At 37.9% G+C, this 20,920-nt stretch overlaps 1 protein-coding gene across 3 annotated transcripts in view; it reads left to right on the top strand.

Annotated features, from left to right (window-relative positions):
- Positions 1–151: 151 nt before the first annotated feature.
- Positions 152–20,920, top strand: part of LOC145981539 (cytosolic non-specific dipeptidase-like) — a 31,085-nt gene continuing 10,316 nt past the window's right edge. For 2 of the 3 annotated variants that reach the window (XM_083114847.1, XM_083114849.1), the window contains exons 1-6: positions 152–267; positions 5,035–5,099; positions 11,359–11,533; positions 11,846–11,965; positions 17,149–17,304; positions 20,616–20,845. In XM_083114847.1, the coding sequence (XP_082970973.1) occupies positions 5,065–5,099; positions 11,359–11,533; positions 11,846–11,965; positions 17,149–17,304; positions 20,616–20,845 (716 nt within the window). In that variant the 5' untranslated portion in view covers positions 152–267; positions 5,035–5,064. Of the gene's footprint in view, positions 268–616; positions 654–5,034; positions 5,100–11,358; positions 11,534–11,845; positions 11,966–17,148; positions 17,305–20,615; positions 20,846–20,920 lie in introns of those variants that run through there. The other variant, XM_083114848.1, reaches the window with a different exon arrangement.

Genomic DNA, 20,920 nt, shown 5'->3' on the forward strand with positions numbered 1-20,920 from the left:
ATCGAATTCCCCATTCACCAGACCAGACCCATTATTAATCGTGACATTGTGGAAAATATACCGAATAAAATAAAATGGTGATGGAAAAGTTTCCTACCATCATAGAATGCTACCATAATGGGAAATGTACTTTGTGCTTTTGGCAACACTGTTTAGATTCACCGCTTTTTTCGAAGTTGTCCAAGGTGATTCAGAAAATCTGTGATTCAGCAGAACGTCATTTATTTTCATATCGAGTCGAGTTTCTGAAAGTAGAGTGCAATTTTGGTAAAGTTTCTATTTCTCTGCATTATATCCATATGTATAGTATTAATGTAGGTGTGAATGAACCTGGCTATCAGCTTTGAGTAGAAATATTTCGCACAGATAGGCTATTTGCCGGATGTTTCTGCACTTTAAAATTAGTTGCATAACCAATAGTGAAAATGTTCCTTTTGTTTAATTCCGAACTAATTCTGATACTCGGATCCGTTTCTACATGGTTCGATTTCTTTTTGTCTTGTTGACACATACTTCAGTGGCCTAGTGATTACTAGGTTGCAGATTTATAGACACAGTATATCTCTCAATTAGGCTCCAAAAATGATGAAAATAGGCACATAGAAAGGCAGGCATGAGTTTACAATACCGGACCACCGTGGGAAAAAGCTGAAGTAAGCTAAAATGGTACTAGGGTGAATCAAATATAAACAGGAATTTATTTTGGTAAATTTCTCGTATCGGACAAACGGATTTCTTCAAATTTACAGGAGAAATTACTTACCGAATGAAGTTTCTTTAGACTTGTGGAAGTTCGGGGAAGTGTTTTCTCGCATCGTTCATTCAATTTTGCCGGTAAATCATCTATTTTTCGATATAAATGTCTGACCGATGCACGAAAGCTCTTGCATCCATTTACTTCCAGGTCGATGTAGCCTGTGTCTGATGACGTAATCCCGGTCAGTGTTTCGAAACACGTGTTTTTGTAACTGAAGAAGGTACATTTCCGCAAATGGTTCGTGGGGCTATGTGTCAATGGTTTGTGGGGCTATGTGTCAATGGTTCGTGGGGCTATGTGTCAATGGTTCGTGGGGCTATGCGAGAATGGTGTGTGGGGCTACGCATATTTTTTTCGAAACCAATTTTTCACTATTGTAACCTATAGTGACCCTACCTAACCTAACCTTACCAGAAATGGTTCGTGGGGCTATGTATGAATGGTTCGTGGGGCTATGCGTCAATGCTTTGTGGGGTTACGTAGGTATTTTTGGGTGCTGTGGGGTGGAAACACTGCATGCCGAGTACGGTAGTGAAACTGTGACCGCCATTTTGCGTGTTACCGAAGGCAAAAAGAAACGAAGAAAACTTACTCGATATGTCGCAAATAGAGCTTATTTCCGTGAAATAAGCGAAATGCCACCTTCAGCAATGTTTCTCAATGGAGAATACGTAAGTACGAATATTCAAATTAAATGAAGTAGCAAATTTCAGCCGTTTGTGCGATACGAGAAATTTACCTTTATTTTTCATAATTTATTGGGTATAATTTAACAATACAGGGAATTTCTCCAATTCGTTTGAATTTTCGGTTACTTACTAATTTGGGTCTCCTAATCACGAATCTGCACTTAAAATTTGGCAATCCCTTTGCCCCAGAAAGTTCTCGGTCATGTGTGTAGGCAATTGCACACAAACTCTTCCACTTCTGCTTTATCCTGAAAACGCTTACCTCCGAGGGATTCTTTCAGGGGTCCAAACAAGTGATAGTCACAAGGGGATAAGTCTGGACTGTATGGAGGATGTTCAAGTGGTGTCCAATGAATTTCGTCCAGTTTGTCACGTGCTGCACCAGCTGTGTGAGGTCTGGCATTGTCATGAAGCAGCAGAACACTTCTGATGGGTGTACCACGTCGTTTGGTCCGATAAGCAGCCTTAAATACTTTCCAGGAGTTGACAATAGTAAGCAGCATTTACTGTTCTTCTTTCATAAAGATAATCAATAAAAATTACACCTATGAAATCCCAAAAAACTGTGGCAAGAATCTTCCCAGCTGATGCGTGGCTTTTGGCTTTGACTGGCCCAGCCTCTTCTTTTTTCCGCCACTCCTTGCTGGCCTGTTTTGACTCTGGTGTGTAGTGGTGGACCCAAGTTTCATCACAGGTGACAAGACGGTGCAAAAATTCATCCCCTTCTCTCTCATAACGAACCAGGAGCCTTTGAGAGATTTCCATTCGAACCTTTTTCTGCTCCTCAGTGAGGAGGCGTGGGACCCACCTCAAAGCGATTTTTCTATAGCCCAAGTTCTCATGAATGATCGCTTGAGCACTACCATAACTTATGCCCACTGCAGATGAAATTTCACTGACTGCCAAGCGACGGTCACCTTCAATCAAGTCCTGAACAACCTGAATGTTTTCTTGAGTGATGCTTTTCTTTGGCCGCCATTGATGGTCAAAATTTCACTTGGTTTTACCCCTTCGTTTGTAAGAAATTTGATAATGATGCGTTGCGCAATGGACGGGTGTACCTCCTGCTCACTCATCGTGCTACTGACTGATGTTAAAAGTTGACAAGGACTCCAGGGAAGACTCCAGATACACCCACTATCATTACCTCAAGGCCACAGGACTCCACTACACTTTCCCTGCAAGTAAGAAATAAATTCCCATTTATATTGATTCACCCACGTAGAATAGGCAAATTAGGCAATTATAGGTACTATAAAAATGTTTTTTTCAGACTAGAAACACAATGCAATGAACGTAAAACATTAAAGCCTATGTTTTACTAAAAAGGCAAATAGGCAAAAAATACTTCTTGAATACAGACTGCCATCAGCTGTGCATGGGCACAGAGCATAGGATTGCAATTTCTCTCCTGATATATTTTTAAAATTCTTCTAATGTATGGCTTCAGGTATAAACACTTGGTAGCTCACACTGCAGATGTCATGGAAATCTCTGTTTCTTGTGCAAGACGCTTGATGGATTTTTGAGCAGTATGTTCCAATCGTGCTCCAACGTCGTCTAGTTTCTCCTCAGTAAGCACATGCCGTTTCACTCTTCGCTTCTTAATAAGCACAGACCCTGTTTCCCTAAATTTGTTCACAAGTTTTTTAACACTGTCTCTGTGTAAAACAGGAACATCCGGGAATTCTGCTGAAAAATGCCTTCCAACTTTCCTACAAGAATTCGTAATAATGTGTTTCAAACGTTGTTTTAAATTGTACGTATAACATGGCATTATTATACTGCAGGAAAGCACCAGTAATACTAAAACAAAACCATCTAACTTTAACATTAAACAAACATGTGTAAACTGGACCCGAGCTATCTGGGTACTGAAGCACTGACACATCCAGTGCCAAGGTTAGCATACAGTTGTGGGTCTAAATGTTGGCAGATGCACTCTCACTGCTTAACATGCTAGTTGCCACTCCATGGACAACTCAACCGTCAAATGCATTGTAGTATATTTCAGTGGCGTCGCGTGCTGTTCACATGCAGGTGTTCACAATAACATTTTTACACTGAATGGAGATTTACTCCTCTCCCTTGTAACTTCATATTCAATTGAAAAAGTAAGAATAACAGTTCAACATATTTTCAACTATTTCCCATAAAAATCACACTATATTTGAAGTAATACAAGATTTTTTATTCAACTGTAATGAACAACTTACATCAGGTTTATTCCAACCAATAAATTAAATTTCAATATTTGTGCATTTATATGTAGATTAAAAAATTACTTAATTTCAAACTAGAGAATTTTATGCATATTTCATTTTAACTTTCTAACTTCAAAGAAGAAAATATTATGTGCAGCAAAGACGCATCTCTAGTATTCTGAAAGTTATATTTTGTTCTTCACAATAAGCATATTCTAATAACGTAGAGAATAGTAAAAATAATTTACTAACATCAATTGATAACTGTTTTCGGTAACAGCTATTTAGGCCTGGGACTCCATACTATTCTGAGTATAGTTACCAGAAAATGCGTGTTCAATTGATGTAAATATAGTCAGCACTTTCCTTTACAATTAAAGTTGGTGAGAGTTCTTTTTTTTTTGCATTAAAAACGTCGATTACTAAAAAAGTTGCATAGTCTGAATGGCCCTTAGATGGAGATGCGCAAATCATATAAACCTTGAAAGATATGTAACTCCTGCAGACTAGTTTCTAAAAAAAAAGTCGCTTGTCACTATTCCGTGAACTTTAGCGCCCACTGGAATTTAAAATCCACCAGGTTTAGCGATTTCTCACTAAAGTTTGCAACTATGTAGCGCAGACCGTCTCGAGTCCCCCTAGACATGCCTTGTATATGCTGCACTCTGGTGCCGAATGCAAGAAGTATTGCCGCTTGAATTAGGGTTCGCAGCACCATATGTTTGCACAGCCCGGTAAACATTTTCGCGGTTTAGTGGCCAACAGCTCGCTAGCTGTCAGTTTGATGCGACATGTACAGCAATTGTGTTCAACGCAATCCGTGGAACACCGTAGGAGTCAGTGTTACCAATGTTATCCAACGTGAAATACTTCAACTCCGAGTAAATTGTGTGTATATATTCGAACATCAAAAGAGTATTTTTTCGAATAAATATATGTGTGTGTGTGTGTGTGTGCATTTCATAGGTACATAATTTAAAACATATACATGAGTGTTCACATGATCATGCGAAGTGCCTGGTATATTGTTAATTTTATCTTTGTTACAATCAGCAGGAAAGAACTACTACCCATTATTAGCTCTCTAGCTAATGTAGTCTTATTTTATCTTCATTGGCCTCTCGATGGCATAGTGGTAACATCGTCACCTTGTAATCAAGGGGTCCAAGGTTCAATATATCCAGTGGGGGCACATAAAGGTTCGGAGCCCACTTTAAACTGTAGGTTCAGTCTCGATTAGCCTATCTGTGCATAAAGTCATTGGTCTCAATGTGACTGACCTCACCCCCTTTCAACACCTTAATGGGAATATCTGAGGTGAGAGCAATGAGACCACTTGGCATGGAATGAACCACCTAATATGTTACGTTATTGAATTTTGCAGATAAAATAAGGGCTTCATTATAAATTGGCAATGAGTGTTCCAGATGTTTTGAAGAAGTTATTCGGGTAAGTTGGTTACTTTTAGTATTCAATGAAATGTTAGTGCACAGAAATTGAAAAACAAGGAATGTAATTTTATGAATGTTCACAAAGAGTGGTTGGTGATTGTAGTAAAGTTGGTATTCAATGATAGATAATTACACAATGGATTTTGTGAAAAGGCTTTGTACACTAAATCAACAATGAAATTGAATACTTTGCCATACTAAATGTGTGCTTAAGATTTCCCTCATGTTCATTTGATAACTACCAAGCTGAGCAAGTTTGTCTGAATCTTTAGTGTACGGGGAATTCTGCACCAAAGAGAAAAGCTACACATGTCACTTGTAGACTGCAGGGTTATTCAGGGCATGATGTTGTTGCAGTGTGAAATGTTATTGTTTCAATTTCAGGTAACATGTGTGTACTTAAAATAGTTTAAAAAAAGTGATACGAGGGTGATTCAAATTAAAACCTGGTGAATAAGGTACAGTATGTAACATTGTTATTCGTACACATAGAATTTCCGAGGAATAAATGTCATATCTACTAGTAAATATAATCATTTTCATATGTACCTGAAAATTAATGTTAATGAACCAACAAATGTCAATAAAAATGTTTGTTCAAAGTGTATAAACAGAGCATATTATTTGTGTGAAAAGAGAAAAACACGCTGTTGCATGCAACATTGTTATTCGTACAGGCAAGAGTTTCAATCTTCCTCACATATAGTGCCACCGCTATTCGGGCAATTTCGTGCAGTTTGCAACTTCCTAACAAGTTTGAACATGCAGGCGCGCTACCTGTCAAGTGGAATGCTGGCGTAGGTATTGTTGTATGCCTATCATCTATCTATCAGCGTGTTCAAAATGGGCAAGGTGAAGGAACTTAGTTCCGATCTGAAGGATGTTATTATAAATTTGGCCCTTAGAGGTTATTCGTTAAGAAAAATTGGACAAGCAGTCAATAAATCAGAGTGTGAGAAAACCCCCCGACTAAGTGTTCCTCAGTTACGACCGTTAGTAGAAAATGTTGCTGGCAAGATGATGGCCGATCAAACTGTCCGACGTGCTTTGTGGAAGCATTGATATCATGGAAGAATACCACGAAAGAGGCCGTATGTAAATAAGGTGAATCGCAGGAATAGACTTTCATTTGCGAAAGAGCACATCCACAAGGACCAGGAATTTTGGGATAGTGTCATATGGTCAGACGAGTCCAAGATTAATATATACGGGTCAAATGGGATAAATAGGGTCTGGAGAAAATCAAATAAATACAATGATCACATTAACACAGTTCCAACAGTTAAACACGGTGGTGGGTCATTAATGATTTGGGGCTGTATGTCGTCCAAAGGTGTTGGTTCCATCCCGTTTATTGATGGTATCATGGATGCATATGTCTATTTGGACATATTGAAGAACAATGTAAAGCAGAGTGCCCCAAAAATGGACATGCCGCCTATCTACAGATTCCAACAAGACAATGACAGTAAGCATAAGGCACGAGTTAACATGAATTGGCTAATATGGAATTTGCCGAAACTACTGCGAGGGTCACTATTTATATTTTGAGCCTTGGCAACACTGATTGAAGTTAGGCGCGATTTGACGTTTGCACGGAATCGTCTGGCATTATTGACCATAACGTACTTCGAATGTTTTGTCAATAGCTTCATTTGTGTTGTTTATGTTGCCTTGGAGATTGTGCGACAACAATAAAATGGAATTAACTCGTGAACATTTTCGTGCGATGATTTTTTACGATTTTCGACATGGATTATCAAGACAAGAGTGCATCGATCAACTTACTTCCACATTTGGCGATGAAGCCCCATCCTTTGCCACTGTGAAACACTGGTATAATGAATTTAATCGTGGCCGCCATTCGCTCACCGATGAGATTCGCAAAGGTCGTCCAAAATCAGTTGTTGTTCAAGAAAACATTGATGCTGTGCAAAACCTAATACTGCAAGATCGTCATGTGACATACTGTGAGATTGAGGCAACCATAGGCATTAGTTCCACCAGCATATATAAAATATTACATTATCATTTAGCTGTGAGAAAGGTATGTTCTCGTTGGATCCCACACAATTTAACAAAAACTCAAAAAGACGCTTGCGTCAATTGGTGCAAACAAATGCTCAATAAATACAATCGTGGTGCTTCAAAAGACGTATATAAGATTGTAACAGGTGCCGAATCATGGATATATGCATATGAGCCGGAACGTAAACAGCAGTTGACTGTATGGGTGTTTCAAGATGAACCCAATCCAACAAAAGTTGTTCGCGTTCGAAGCACATCCAAACAAATGGTAGCCTGTTCTTTCGGGAAAACTTGTCATGTGGCAACTGTGCCTTTAGAGGTACGTAGAACGGTTAACTCTGAATGGTACACAACAATTTGTTTGCCAGAGGTCTTCGGTCAAATATGGAAAACAAACAAACGCCGTCGGATCTTCTTCATCAAGACAATGCCAGCTGTCACACATCTCGTCTAACAACCGACTTTATGAACAGTCAAAAAATCGAATTGATGGGTCATCCGCCGTACAGTCCTGATTTGGCAGCCAATGACTTGTTCTTGTTCCCGAATGTCAAGAATAAATTGCGTGGACAATGATTTTCGTCGGCGGAAGATGCCGTTGATGCGTTCAAAAACCATATTATGAAGGTGTCTCGAGAAGATTGGAAAAACTGCTTTGACAAATGGTTCGAACGAATGCAAAAGTGTATTGACCATAAAGGAGAATACTTCGAAAAACAATAAAGCAGTTTTCAATGCCAAATTCCTGTTTTTTCATTGTTAGGCTCAAAATATAAATAGTGACCCTCGTACAAACACCAGCTCAAAGTCCAGACTTAAATCCCATTGAGCATTTATGGGCAATTTTAAAGAGGCGAGTCCATAAAGCAGGCATCAAGTCCAAACAAGAGTTGAAAACTGTTGTGCAAGCCGAGTGGAATAAAATAAGCTCTGAAACATGTCGGAAACTGGTTAATTCTATGAAGAACAGGTTTCAAGCAGTAATTAAAGCCAAAGGATACGCATCAAAGTATTAGAACTGTCAGTCAATTTGCTATGAATATACTTTTTCTTTTATGGTATTAAGTGTACGAATAGAAAAGTTGTACAAAAAATGGCATGTTTCTCTTTCAGTTTCATTTAATTTATTATTGTCATTGGTTATACAGAATTTGGGTAAGATTTTATGTTCCTAATGATATTAGTTATTGAATTGTAAAGAAACAATTTCAAAAGAGTAGATTTCCTTTCAAATATTAAAGCATTTTCTTTGAATATCCGTGTGTACGAATAAGAATGTTGCATACTGTATGTGTGCGAGACATTCAAATTTTATATCCTGGATTGTTGCAACCGTTAAACAGGTAGTATGCGGTCAGACATTGTCATGCAGTTACAATACACCTGAAGTCAGAAGTCCTTGTCATTTACTCTGATTGCAGGGCGAAGGAGATTTTGGAGCAGATCTGTGGAAGAAGTACTGGCCACTGTTACCCCCTTTCCATGTAATGTTCAAAAATTTACCCCATTTGCATCCCAGATGAGAGTGAGCATGACTTTTCCTGGTGATGGTTGGGTTCATCCTCCACAGAAGTTATGCCGCTTTTAAACTTTCTACACCACTCGTACACTTGCTGCAGGGACACACACGAATGACTGTACTGTGCTTTCATCCTGCGATTAATTTCAACTCGTTTAACACATTCGCTACTCAAAAAACGCATCACAGATCGCTGCTTCCTCCTTCAGTGTTGCAGCATCATGTTGCCACCTGTTGGTCATTCTTCTGCCAACTTACAAATCAATCGTACAACTTTTCGGAATTTTAACTTTTAAGGTTTTATTTGAATCACCCTTCTATTTGAAAACATTTCATTGTACCAGATTATTTAAAATACTAGTAGATATAACTCAGTCACATGAAAATATTTCTCTACAACAAAACATCTGAAAGGAATGCCAAAGACCTTGGTTGAGTCATAATTGTCACAACTTTTCAACAAGTTATGCTGTTATACGGCGCACGCTTTTAGAAGGAACATGAGTTCGGCCAATACCCAGCCAGTGCTACTGCGCTATTGCCAAACTAACTGCTAGCGCAAGGGAAGGACAGAAAATTCACGATGTGTCCATTATTTTTGATAATGCATGCACGGTATATATGAGTACAGTGAAATAATATAGTGAATATTTCTACACAGGATTATAATATCATATCATTGTAGCATATACGAGAAACCCATACCTTGAATGTATTTATTCATCACCGCTCTCCGCATGGACGTCCGCAGGATTTTTTCCAGGGAGAGGCAAGGAAGGTGCTTTTTTCCAGGGGGAGCAAACAAGGCACATTTTCCTCCATAATAGTGTTGTTCCCTCAAAAATATTGCTTAAATTTGAATATCATATTCATGCAATAATTAACACATATTATTGTGGCTGTAATGAAATTATATGTGAAAAATATATAATTTTTGGTTGACTTCCATTTTTCAGGGGGGGCATGGCCCCCCTTGCCCTCCCCCCTCCCGGACGCCCATGGATCTCTGTGTCACTGATTTCACTCATTTCCGAATGATTAGATTGTGCACCCTTGGTGCCTGTACTACTGGTTCTAAGTTTTGAGAGTGACATTATTTAAAATAAAAAGAACACACGGAACACACACTATCGCACGAAAGGGCTGTATTTAATCTTTTCACAAACTGTTCTTTGTGGCGCAAGAGTGAACGATAAGCGAATAATGTTACACTGGCGTTGCTACGAAAACGCTGAACTCAAACTGACCCAGGCTTTCAATGTTAGAGAACGCCCAGAACAATGAAGGGTCATTGTTTATATCGAGGCGAATTTAACACCCACAGTTTTCCCTAGACACAACAACTCAGCTGCGTCAACACGGTGGCAACGAAAAAAAAACAGGCTGAAGGAAATGGAAGGTGTTTCCCTTGTTTCTTCAAGGAACGATAACTCCGGCTGTAAGCGACGGAAATTCATGGGATTTGAACAGTCAGGTTCAAAATGTCTTTTCCCATCTTATGATGAACCTTAAAGTGCCGAGTTTTATGAAAACTTCTTGCGCTCAAGAAAAATACAGAACACGGCTTTTAACTTCCGCGCCGCAGTCTCCTAACTGTACAACGTTGCACTCCTGCCATTGGCTGATCGCCACGCACACCCTCTGCGTGGCCCCACCCGATATCGCTTCTAAAAGCGTGCGTCGTATACACATATATATTCTAATATAATGTATCTGGTAGTTTTTTTTAAAAAAATTGAGAGATTTAAGAGTTTTTCGGCAAAGCACTAATCATTTGGGCGATTGATAGGTCGGATACATTCCAAAGTTCAGTAATTTGAAATTGTTTAATCAGAAGTTAATATTTGTTCTCTTGGATTTCAAGTTAATATGTATTCTTAATGCATTACACAGGGGTACATACTGTCCAGAAAAACCTGTTAAAGTCAGGGAAGTTGGATATTTCTGTGTTTACCAGGTTTAGAGACAGGAGAAAAGCACTTTTCATATTGCAGAAGGTTATTGATGGAAGGTATTTTGTCAAAATATTTTGTAGTTTATTTTTCAATAATATTGAATAGACTTCATTAATTTTAATTTGCATTTATATACTACTAGTCTGCAAAGCATTAAAAAATGGTCTGGAAAGTTATTTGAAGGCATCTGGAATTTGATTTGTTAAATTGAGGGAGAATTGTATTATTTCTAATGAATTAAATATTAGTGATAATAACAAGCAGCGCACACAACAAAGAAGAATTATAATTTATGATAATATATTTCTATTTAAAGAAGGCAGAAATTGCTTTTCTTTCCCGGTATAATTACAGTAAAACTTCATTAATCTGGACACCGATAAGCCGGACTTTGCTTAATCTGGACAGGAAAAAAAAAAAGCAGAATGCAAGGTTTTAAATGAGGATAGAAGTCAACAAGAGAACTTCCCCCCGCAAAAAAGGCAGTCAACCACTGATGAAATTCTGTTTCCCGCAGACTTTGTACTGTACTGTATAGTGTATTATTGAGGCTTATGCCCTTTAAATACACCATAATAAATGTGTTTTGTTGCTATAAACAGAGTTTTAATGGACTTTCTACTGTTTCTTTTAGGTTATTTCAGTTAATCCAGAGTTTCGTTAAACCGGTCAACTTATCCCCCCATTAATCCGAATTAACAAGGTTTTACTGTAATTCCATTAAACCAGTAAGGATTGCTTTGTTTATGTTTCAGGCATATTGATGACAACAAGGCCCACTACATAGCAACTCTGAAGGAAGCTGTAGCTATTAAATCTGTTTCTAACTGGCCGAATTCAAGACAAGATGTTGTCCGAATGGTTCAGTGGATGGACAAAAAACTTCAAGGGTTTGGAACAGAAACAGAAGTGGTGGAATTAGGGGAGCAGGTATGAACAGATATTCATCATAATCAATCATTAATTTTTCATATACTTGTCTTAAGTCAAGCAAACCAGACATAATTATGTATTGTTTTTCAAGCACACATCTTGTTGAGCAGAAGCTGGTAATAAAGAATCCCACTTTATTTCTTGAGAAAAAGATTGTGAACTATATTTTTTTAAGGATGTCTCAGTTATTTCAAATATAAGCTGCACTCCATTCTTCCCCCACCCTCAGTTTTGCATTATAAATGTAGACCATGTGTCCCAAATATAGTGTTTCCTGTAACTAAAATATTCTTTCAATTCTATTTCCAGACCCTTCCAGATGGAAAGAAGTTAAAACTGCCACCTGTTCTGCTTGGGACATTAGGAAAGCATCCTTCAAAGAAAACAGTTTGCATATATGGACATCTTGATGTGATGCCAGCTCTAAAGGTATTTCTTTGGTCCTTTGAATTCCAAGGATTTCTCTCTCTTTTTAATCCAGAGAAGTTATTTTTTATTGTTTAGGTATTTGTCTGAAGTAGAATTCTCTGATATGTCTAAAAAGCTGTAAATTGTGACTCATTGAGTTGCACTAGACGCACGGCCATGAAAATAGGCAGCTGGGCAGAATTGCGCTGGTTCAGTGGCAATGCCAACCGGGCTGTGTTGCCTAGTTCGACCATCAGACCAATCTCTCTCCAGGGCACTTTCAAGTTCCACTCGATACAGAGCTAGTTATCATGTGAATTGAAAGTTCGTTACAGGCTTCAGAAATCATTTTGTTATATTTTTTTATGGATGATCTCTATGACCTACTTCAGTAGTTCCAAAAGTGTGCACTGCCGGCCCCTGTGGCGGAGTGGTTAGCACATCATGCTACGAAGCCAGGGGTCCTGGATTTGAATCCTGGCCTGGGGATGGATATTTGTGAGTGTCCATTCATCAATTTCATCATATCATCACTCGTCCCCATCTTCACAAAATAGCCAAAAGTGACACAAAAAGCGAAGTAAAATAAAGCAACCAAAGTGTGCACCGCGTAATGTTCCAATATTTTCACTGATATGACACTTACTTGTTAGGCAATATGATTGTTCCAAATATGTGCTTATTTAGTCCTTTTACACGTCAAATGTTTCTGAATTTCAAATATGTGTTTATTTTTTAACTAAAGGCAAGCAACATAACCACACTAACTGACCATTCCAAGTGTCAGATAGGCCTACATTCTGACTGGGGCACCGCAGAAAGATCTTGAAATACTAAGGGCGCCGTGAAACTAAAAACTTTGGGAACCCCTGTCCTACTTCATTAAAAGTAAATATCCAAATATACGGCAGCTTTTGCATTGCAGTCACCTTGTAGCATACATTACTTAAGGAAGTCAACGAACTGTTGGGAATTTTTTATCGGATCAGTAGAATATAGGTTATTGGTATCAGTGAATTTTATTTCTGTACTTTATTGTTGATTGATTGATTGATTCATTCATTTGCTTTATTTTACTTCGCTTTTTGTGCAACTTTTGGCTAGTTTGCAAAGATGGGGATGAGTGATATGATGAAATTGATGAAGTGACTCTCACAAACATGCATGCCCACACCGGTATTCAAACCCAGGGCCCCTGGCATCGTAGCACAATGTGCTAACCACTCAGCCACGGGGGCCGGTCTGCACTTTATTGTTATCGGCTAAAATTTCATATTGGCCTATCCATAATTTTTGGCTTTTACACATGTAACATGAATCCAGAAATAAGTAGCTGCCCTGAAAAAAAAAAATTAAATATTTTTTTTACACTGGTTCTAGTGAGGAAGAAATATACTGATTAAAGCTTGAGTCATGTGTCAACATTATGGCATATCATAAAACTATACACGAAACCTTATTTCAATGAGGTCCACCACATTTTAGTATGTAGTTCTGCAATAATTGTTAACCCTCCTGTGGATACGTTTTTTATACTCCACATCAAAATCCTGTTCTATGTCCCTGAAGAAGCCTAGTAATCTTGGTGAAATATAGGACATAATCTTACAATGTGCCAAGGTGAGTGAGCACGTTTTATAAGAAAAAATATACTCTGCAATTTTATATGGTTAAGAGTAGCCAACTTCATATTCTCTTCAAAATGCTGGTCATCTATGATAAGTATGTTAATATACTTCAAACACTAAACTTAATAGTATATCACTAGGGAAAGGATTTTAAGGTGCAAAATTATGGTTGGGAAAGGGGAAAAAAAGGTTCTGAAAATGTTTTCAAAATGGTGTGGAAAAAGGTCCTGATATTATAATAATAATAATAATAATATCATCTTTAGTGAGAGGGCGTGTTTCGGCCTCGCGGGCTGTTCTTACAACAAACCCTTAAAAAAACATATTACAATTGACACTTTACATTTCTTGAAAATCATTGTTGCAGTAGAAAGAATAATTAAAAAAATAAAATATTCATATCTATAATGTAAACAATTAATGTACTGAAGGTACAGAGTTGAATCTAAAACCACAATTAGAATACAATTTTTACAGCTAAAACTACAACCAATACCTCATTCCCATTCATTACAGAAAGACAAAGCCAGGCACTATTGTTTGGACAGTAGATGCTTCTTTAGGTTTAATTTGTGTATTGCAGGGTGGAGCTCCCCTGAGGTCAGTGCTGGGGGGAGGTCATTCCATTTTTTTATTGCGGTGACTATGAAAGAATTTCCATAGAATGTTGTTCTGTGTACAGGAATCGTGAATTTGACTAAGGTTAATTTGTTTTCCTTTCTTCCTGTACGGAGCAATTTGATCATATAAATATCTTGGTTCCTTATTGTTCAGGATCCTGTACAATAAAGACAATGCCAAAAATGTTCTCCTATTCATAACGTTTAACCAATTAAGTTCCTGTAAGTATGGGGAAATATGTTCTCTTCTTTTCACATTCAGTATAAATCTTATGCAACTGTTTTGAAGTTTTTGTAGCTTGTAATTTAGGGTACTGTTGATGTTTATAAATACGGGGGAAGCATAATCAATTTTTGGCATTACAAGTGTGTTGACTAGGTGAGTTTTCGTTTCTTTGCTTAGCATATGTTTGAATGGAAAAAGTTGTTTCAGTTTGGCTATCGAGTTTTTAATTATGTGTGTGACATGAGAACCCCAATGTAGATTCTCGTCCAATATTATGCCAAGGTTGCGTGCTGTTTCTACTTTCCGTGTTTTGGAATTATTCAGTGTAGGGAGGGGAGTTTTAATTGTTCTAACTTTTTGAGGTTACTCGTTGTGCCTACAGTTAAAATGTAAGACTTAGATGAATTCAATTTGAGTGCATTACATTCAGACCATTTAGATATTGAATTGAGGTCTTGTTGCAATGCTTCTAGGGCCATTGCACTGTTTCTTAATGGTGTTTGTATATATATTTGTGTGTCATCCGCATACTGGTGGTATTTGCAGTGTTTTAGTGAATCATTAAAATCTTTGATGTAAAGGGAAAATAGGATAGGTCCTAGAATACTTCCTTGTGGTACTCCTTGTTTGATATCAAGCCATTTAGACATGCACGATTTATTCTCATGTACTAATTTTACACATTGTGGACTGTTCGTTAGATAAGACCGAAACCATAACAATTCTTTATTTTTTATGCCGATATATTTCAATTTCTCTGCCAAGAGGTTGTGGTTTATGGAGTCAAATGCCTTGGTGTAATCAAGGAGTACCAGGAACGAAATTTTACCATTATCCATCCCCTTGGCTATGTTACCAACAACTAAAGTAGTTGCCGTACTGTGCTGTTTCCTGAAGCCTGATGTGAAGAATAGTGGTCATGCTACATCAGATGGTCTACTAATTGTTATTTTACTATGCGTTCCATAACTTTAGACATAATTGGTAGTACGCTTATTGGTCTTAGATCTTTAACATCAAGGGAAACAGTGGTTTTCAGTATGGGCGTCACTACGACCTTTTTCCAATCTTCGGGAAATACCCCTTGCGATAGAGAGCAGTTTAAGATGTGCGTTAGGCTCTTTAGGCAATGCGGGATGCGGAGTCTCAACATTTTTAGACTGATGCCATCATGACCCTTGGCATTGGAATGTAGTTTTTTGACCTCTTTCAACACTGTAGCCTCATTAACCTTCTTCAGTGCTCTCTTTTTCTGTGCCTTCTGTATATAATGCACGCGGACCGCATAGAGAATGGTGGTTCTGCCGAATAGGTTTTGTTGAAGTTTGAGTTTTGTCTCGCGGGTTTTGCTACATTATCTTGGGAACTATTGGAGCTGCAATGATTATATTATACCATTTTATAGCTCTCGTTCTGCTCTACAAAATGAGACTATAGGATTTTATGTAGCTGCTCAACAAGAGTCAAAATTATTTATTTTTCTGTCCAATTCTTTTAACAAAACATGAAAGAAAAGGAAGGAAAAAGTTGCTGAAGCATCAAGGAGGGTGTAACAATTGGATAAAGGTGCTAATCTCACGAAAGGTGCAACAAAGTTTGTTCATTTTACTTGGTTTCATGTGTATATATATATTAATAACTTATGGTTTGCGAGTATATAGGTAACTCCTGCGACGTTTTGGGACGCAACGGCTCCCTTCCTCAGGCTGCTCACGTTTAGGTTATGTATAAATCATAACCACGTCGAACTCTCCATAAGCACAGGAAATAGGATTGGTAAAAGGTGTGTGGTTAAAAAACAATAAAAATCTAAAACCCATTACAGGTGCACATCAGACTACCATGCTGTTTCCCCGATTAGAAACTGCTCCTGTGCTGCAATACTGCTTGTATTGCAGCACACGCGGACCGTGGCTATTCACAGTTTTAAAGTTGTAACATTCCAAGGAGCCGTTTCTAATCGGGGAAACAGCATGGTAGTCTGACGTGCACCTGTAATGGGTTTTAGATTTTTATTGTTTTTTAACCATACACCTTTTACCAATCCTATATCCTGTACCTATGGAGAGTTCGACGTGGATATGATTTATACATAACCTAAATGTGAGCAGCCTGAGGAAGGGAGCCGTTGCGTCCTGAAATGTCGCAGGAGTTACCTAGATACTCGCAAAACGCAAGTTATTAATATTGATTTGATTTGAATTTAAAATTTTTGGGTGCGTCAGCACTAAGGCTATTTTGCACTCGTCACATTATATGGGGTCCAGCCCCTTATCGTTACACATAACAACTCTAACGTTGCAGAACTAAAAGCATAAAATATTAAAATCTTCTGACTTTCATTAAAAGCTGAGGCTGTAAAAGAGCACTCAGCACGAATAAGGACAAAACACCGGACAACACAAACAAAATTATACTGGCCATGAAGCCAGTCGCCAGAGCCTCGTTAGTCTGCAGTCCAGGGTGTACTATGTGGAAGTGAGGTTGACTATTGGGTGCACTATGTGGAAGGAGCACCCCTTACACCCCGTAAGTTATTAATATATATATATATATATATACATATATTAAATTTGTGAGTAATTCGCACAACTTTCATCATGAATTGGTTTCATGTCCTACAATACATATCTCTACGATCGGTATGAAAACAGCTATATTTTTGGAAAGGTGCTCCACCTTAAAATCATTCCCTATATATCCCTAACAAGTTTCCTGTTCCTTATGTAGGAAGATGGCTGGGACACTGAGCCTTTTGAACTAGTGGAGAAGGATGGGAAGCTGTTTGGCCGTGGATCAACTGATGACAAGGGCCCTGTGGTTGGTTGGTTGAATGCCTTTGATGCCTACAAAGCTACAGGGATCGAGTTTCCAGTCAATTTGAAGGCAAGTTGTAGATAAATTAAATACAAACAATGTTAGCAGGTTGAAGATACGTCTGCACTAGAAATTTTCAAAATGTGAGCACTGAGAAACATAAGTAAGTCATGAAGTATTAGAAGATATTGACATAACTTTTATTAAATTTTGGTTCGGTTCTTTTACCTGTATGGAAATGGCCTCGGTGATACTCCATTGCATACTGTGTGTGAAATCTACATGCAGGCTACTTTTAACTTGGGTGAATGCACGTGGCGGGGATTTGACCTCAAATATCTTATCTATGCTGGACATGTGGGACATGCACTGGCCAGCCAACAATTTTAACAGTGACCTTCTACCAATTAAAAGTCACAGTTCAGGTTCATCTGCAGTGCTTTTGACCACCGAGCGCACTTTCGTGTGTTATAGATTTAACAATACATCTTTATTGGATTTTCCCCTATAATTATGAACCCGGAAGAAGATCAAATTCATAGGCTTCGAGAAGGAGGAAAATGTGATAAAGAGCTTAGAAGGCAATTTGAAAGAGTACAATGACGATGAAGAAAAATCAGAAATAAGTCTGAAAGATGATGCATCCACTGTTCACTCTACATCTGCCGTCAACACATAGTTTTTTTTAATATGTGGAATGTGCAAATGGAAATCTTGATACTGATGAAGTGGATGTGAAGCAAGAGATGATATAGATAAATTGAAAAAAAAAATGGAGCAGTCAACGTAGAAACTATACTAGAAAAATAGGAATTGTAGCTCTCCTGGCTAACTCCAGTCTAACCTGGTTGGTAACCCGAGAACACATGTTCGAAATATACTACAATTGTAAATACCTTTTAGTACCATCATTTTGTTCCTTCTAAAACCTTTGCATCAAACTTATGTAAAATTATGTTTGTTTCGTAATTACATTGCAATCTTACAATAATAAAAATGAACAAGAACAATTACCTATTAAAGTTTTGTAAAATTGTGTTTCTTTTGCCTTTTATATTCTTACAAAAATAGAAAACAAAACATATTCTTTAAAAAGTGTATTAAACTTTTGAAAACTATCACCAATTTTATTTATTGTATTAGAAATAAAAATATATACCAAAGAAAGAAGGAAACAATAAAATACAAGAAAACTAATTTTGAAATATGATGAAACAAACCCAATAGACCTAAATATTCAAGCAGGGTCATTTTGACTGTGCACGCCTCCTCACGTAATATGTCATTACGTGTGTTCTCCTGGGTTAAGACCTCATACTTGCAGTAAATGTTAGCATTAAAATAGGTTTTATTCTTTCTCTCTCTCTCTCTCTCTCTCTCTATCTCTATCTCTCTCTATCTATCTATCTATCTATCTGTGTATGTGTGTGTTTCACACCGACGACACCCTCTACACCTACAACAATTCTTATTTATTGTTTATACAGTAAACCCTCATTAATACAAACTCGCTTAAGACGAACACTCAGTTAACATGAACAAAATATTGATCCCGGCAGGGATGTATTATATTTTATAGAAAGTTTCATCGGTTAACGCAAATTTTGGTTACCACAAATTACGAACTGTTTTTAAGTCCGTTACATCATTAGATCTCATTTAACACGAACTTTCAAAGTTTTTCATAATTTTCTTCTGTTGTTCCTCTGCTAGGCATGTAAGAAATCGCTCAACAATCTCTATCATCTTATCAACAATGAACTTATACAGTATTGTAACCAACAGATTCAGATCAACAATGTATTGAAATGTGTTTTTCTATTCTTTAAAACATAGCCAGTACGAGTAACATTAAGTTGCAAGCAGTAAGACGGGAGTCATGGCCAAGAGGAAGCAGACAGGCATAGATCTGCAAAGAACATTGAAAATCCTAGAGTAAGTAAACCGTGGTGCATTGAACAAAACGACAAATGCTGAGCAATATGGAATTGCCAAATCTACATTATCTACAATACTTAAATACATAATACGTATTGTAAATGGTTAATGGATAGAAAGAACTGTATTGCAACAATAAAATTTGAGTCCCCGGTTAGCACGACTTTTTTAACACGAACTCTTGATTTTTCGGTCCCTTTGGATTCGTGTTAACGAGGGTTTACTGTATTCATTGTACACCCTCCCTTCCCATCCAGATGAATTAGATATAATAAAAATGTCCCTCTTTACTGAAAATTGGAACTGGATTTCCCTTCATCAAGCGAAATTTCCATTCATGGAGCAACAACACTGCTTCTGCCAATCACAGAAACAGAAAGTAGCGAGCAGTTTGTTCTCTCCTGCCAATACTGTTTCCAACGGTGGAACTGACCATGTAGATCATGTGTTCGTAAATAGCCAATCTTTCTTTCCCTCCTTTGCCATCCCGCAGGGAGGAAACCCTATCGTCAGAACGCATGATAGAGAATGATCAGTGACATACATAAACCAGTATTTAAGTTCATTATATACAGTGGAATCCTGATTTTACGTTCCTTAGTTTTACCAGCGGTAAACGTGGGAACATGGAGAATGCACCACTGAGCTAGTCACTCTACATCAGTCATGTAATATTATTTTCCTGTAGTTTACGGTTACTACAAGCTTAAGAAAACAGTCTTTCATTGTGACGTTTCAGGAGAACACACACTCCTTTCATCAGACATTTATTTTCATTTTGACTAAAGATACAGTTATAACAATGGTTAGCAATTTTTTAAACAAGAAGAATCCGTTATATAATGGATGTTGTCAATGTTACATTGTTGTAATATAGCAACTTAACTGTGAAAAGAAGCAGTCTGTTTTTTTTTTATTTCTTAAAACTGTTTTCTTATGCTTGTAATAACCGTGGCCGCGGTGGCTCAGTTGGTAACGCGTCTGACTACCATGCTCAAGGTCCCGGGTTCGATCACCGGCCGGTTCAAATCCGGGAACTTTTCTAACGTTGGAAGCGGCTCCGGCGCCCACCCAGCATCGAATGACATGGGTACCTGGGGGAAACCCTAGGGGGTAAAGGCGGTCAGGGGCGTGATGCTGATCACATCACCCCCACTCACGGCCGGATCAAGAAAGTGTGGGGCGTTACCCCCACACCCCCTATACGCCTTCATGGCGTAGTGCTAAGCACAGGGGAGCACTTTACCTTTTTTTTTTACCTTTGTAATAACCGTAAACTACAGGAAAATAATTCTACAATGCAAGCAATGCGTACATACAAGAAAAGCTATCAGTCATGTAATGTTGTATGTGCACCACTTGAGTACCCATCAGATGGAAATGAAGTGGATCTTGTGAATCAGAGAGAGGGAAAACAAATAGCTTGTGTTTGTTCTTTGCAGTTTGTTTTTGAGGGAATGGAGGAAGCTGGCAGTGAAGGATTAGACGAGTTACTTGAATCAAGGAAGGACACATTTCTCAAGGGTGTGGATTATGTTTGTATCTCAGACAATTATTGGCTGGGGAAGCGAAAGCCATGCATTACATATGGATTGAGAGGTGTTTGTGGATTCCTGATTGAAGTTCGGTGTGCAAATAAGGACCTGCACAGTGGAATTTTTGGAGGATCTGTGTAAGTTTATTCACTTTTTATAAAAAATATTTAAAGTTTTATGTTCGGGGAAAGTCATTGAATAACAGGAATTTT

Source organism: Lepisma saccharinum, chromosome 29 (assembly GCF_977018435.1).
Source record: "Lepisma saccharinum chromosome 29, izLepSacc3.1, whole genome shotgun sequence".
Taxonomy (NCBI): Eukaryota; Metazoa; Arthropoda; class Insecta; order Zygentoma; family Lepismatidae; genus Lepisma; species Lepisma saccharinum.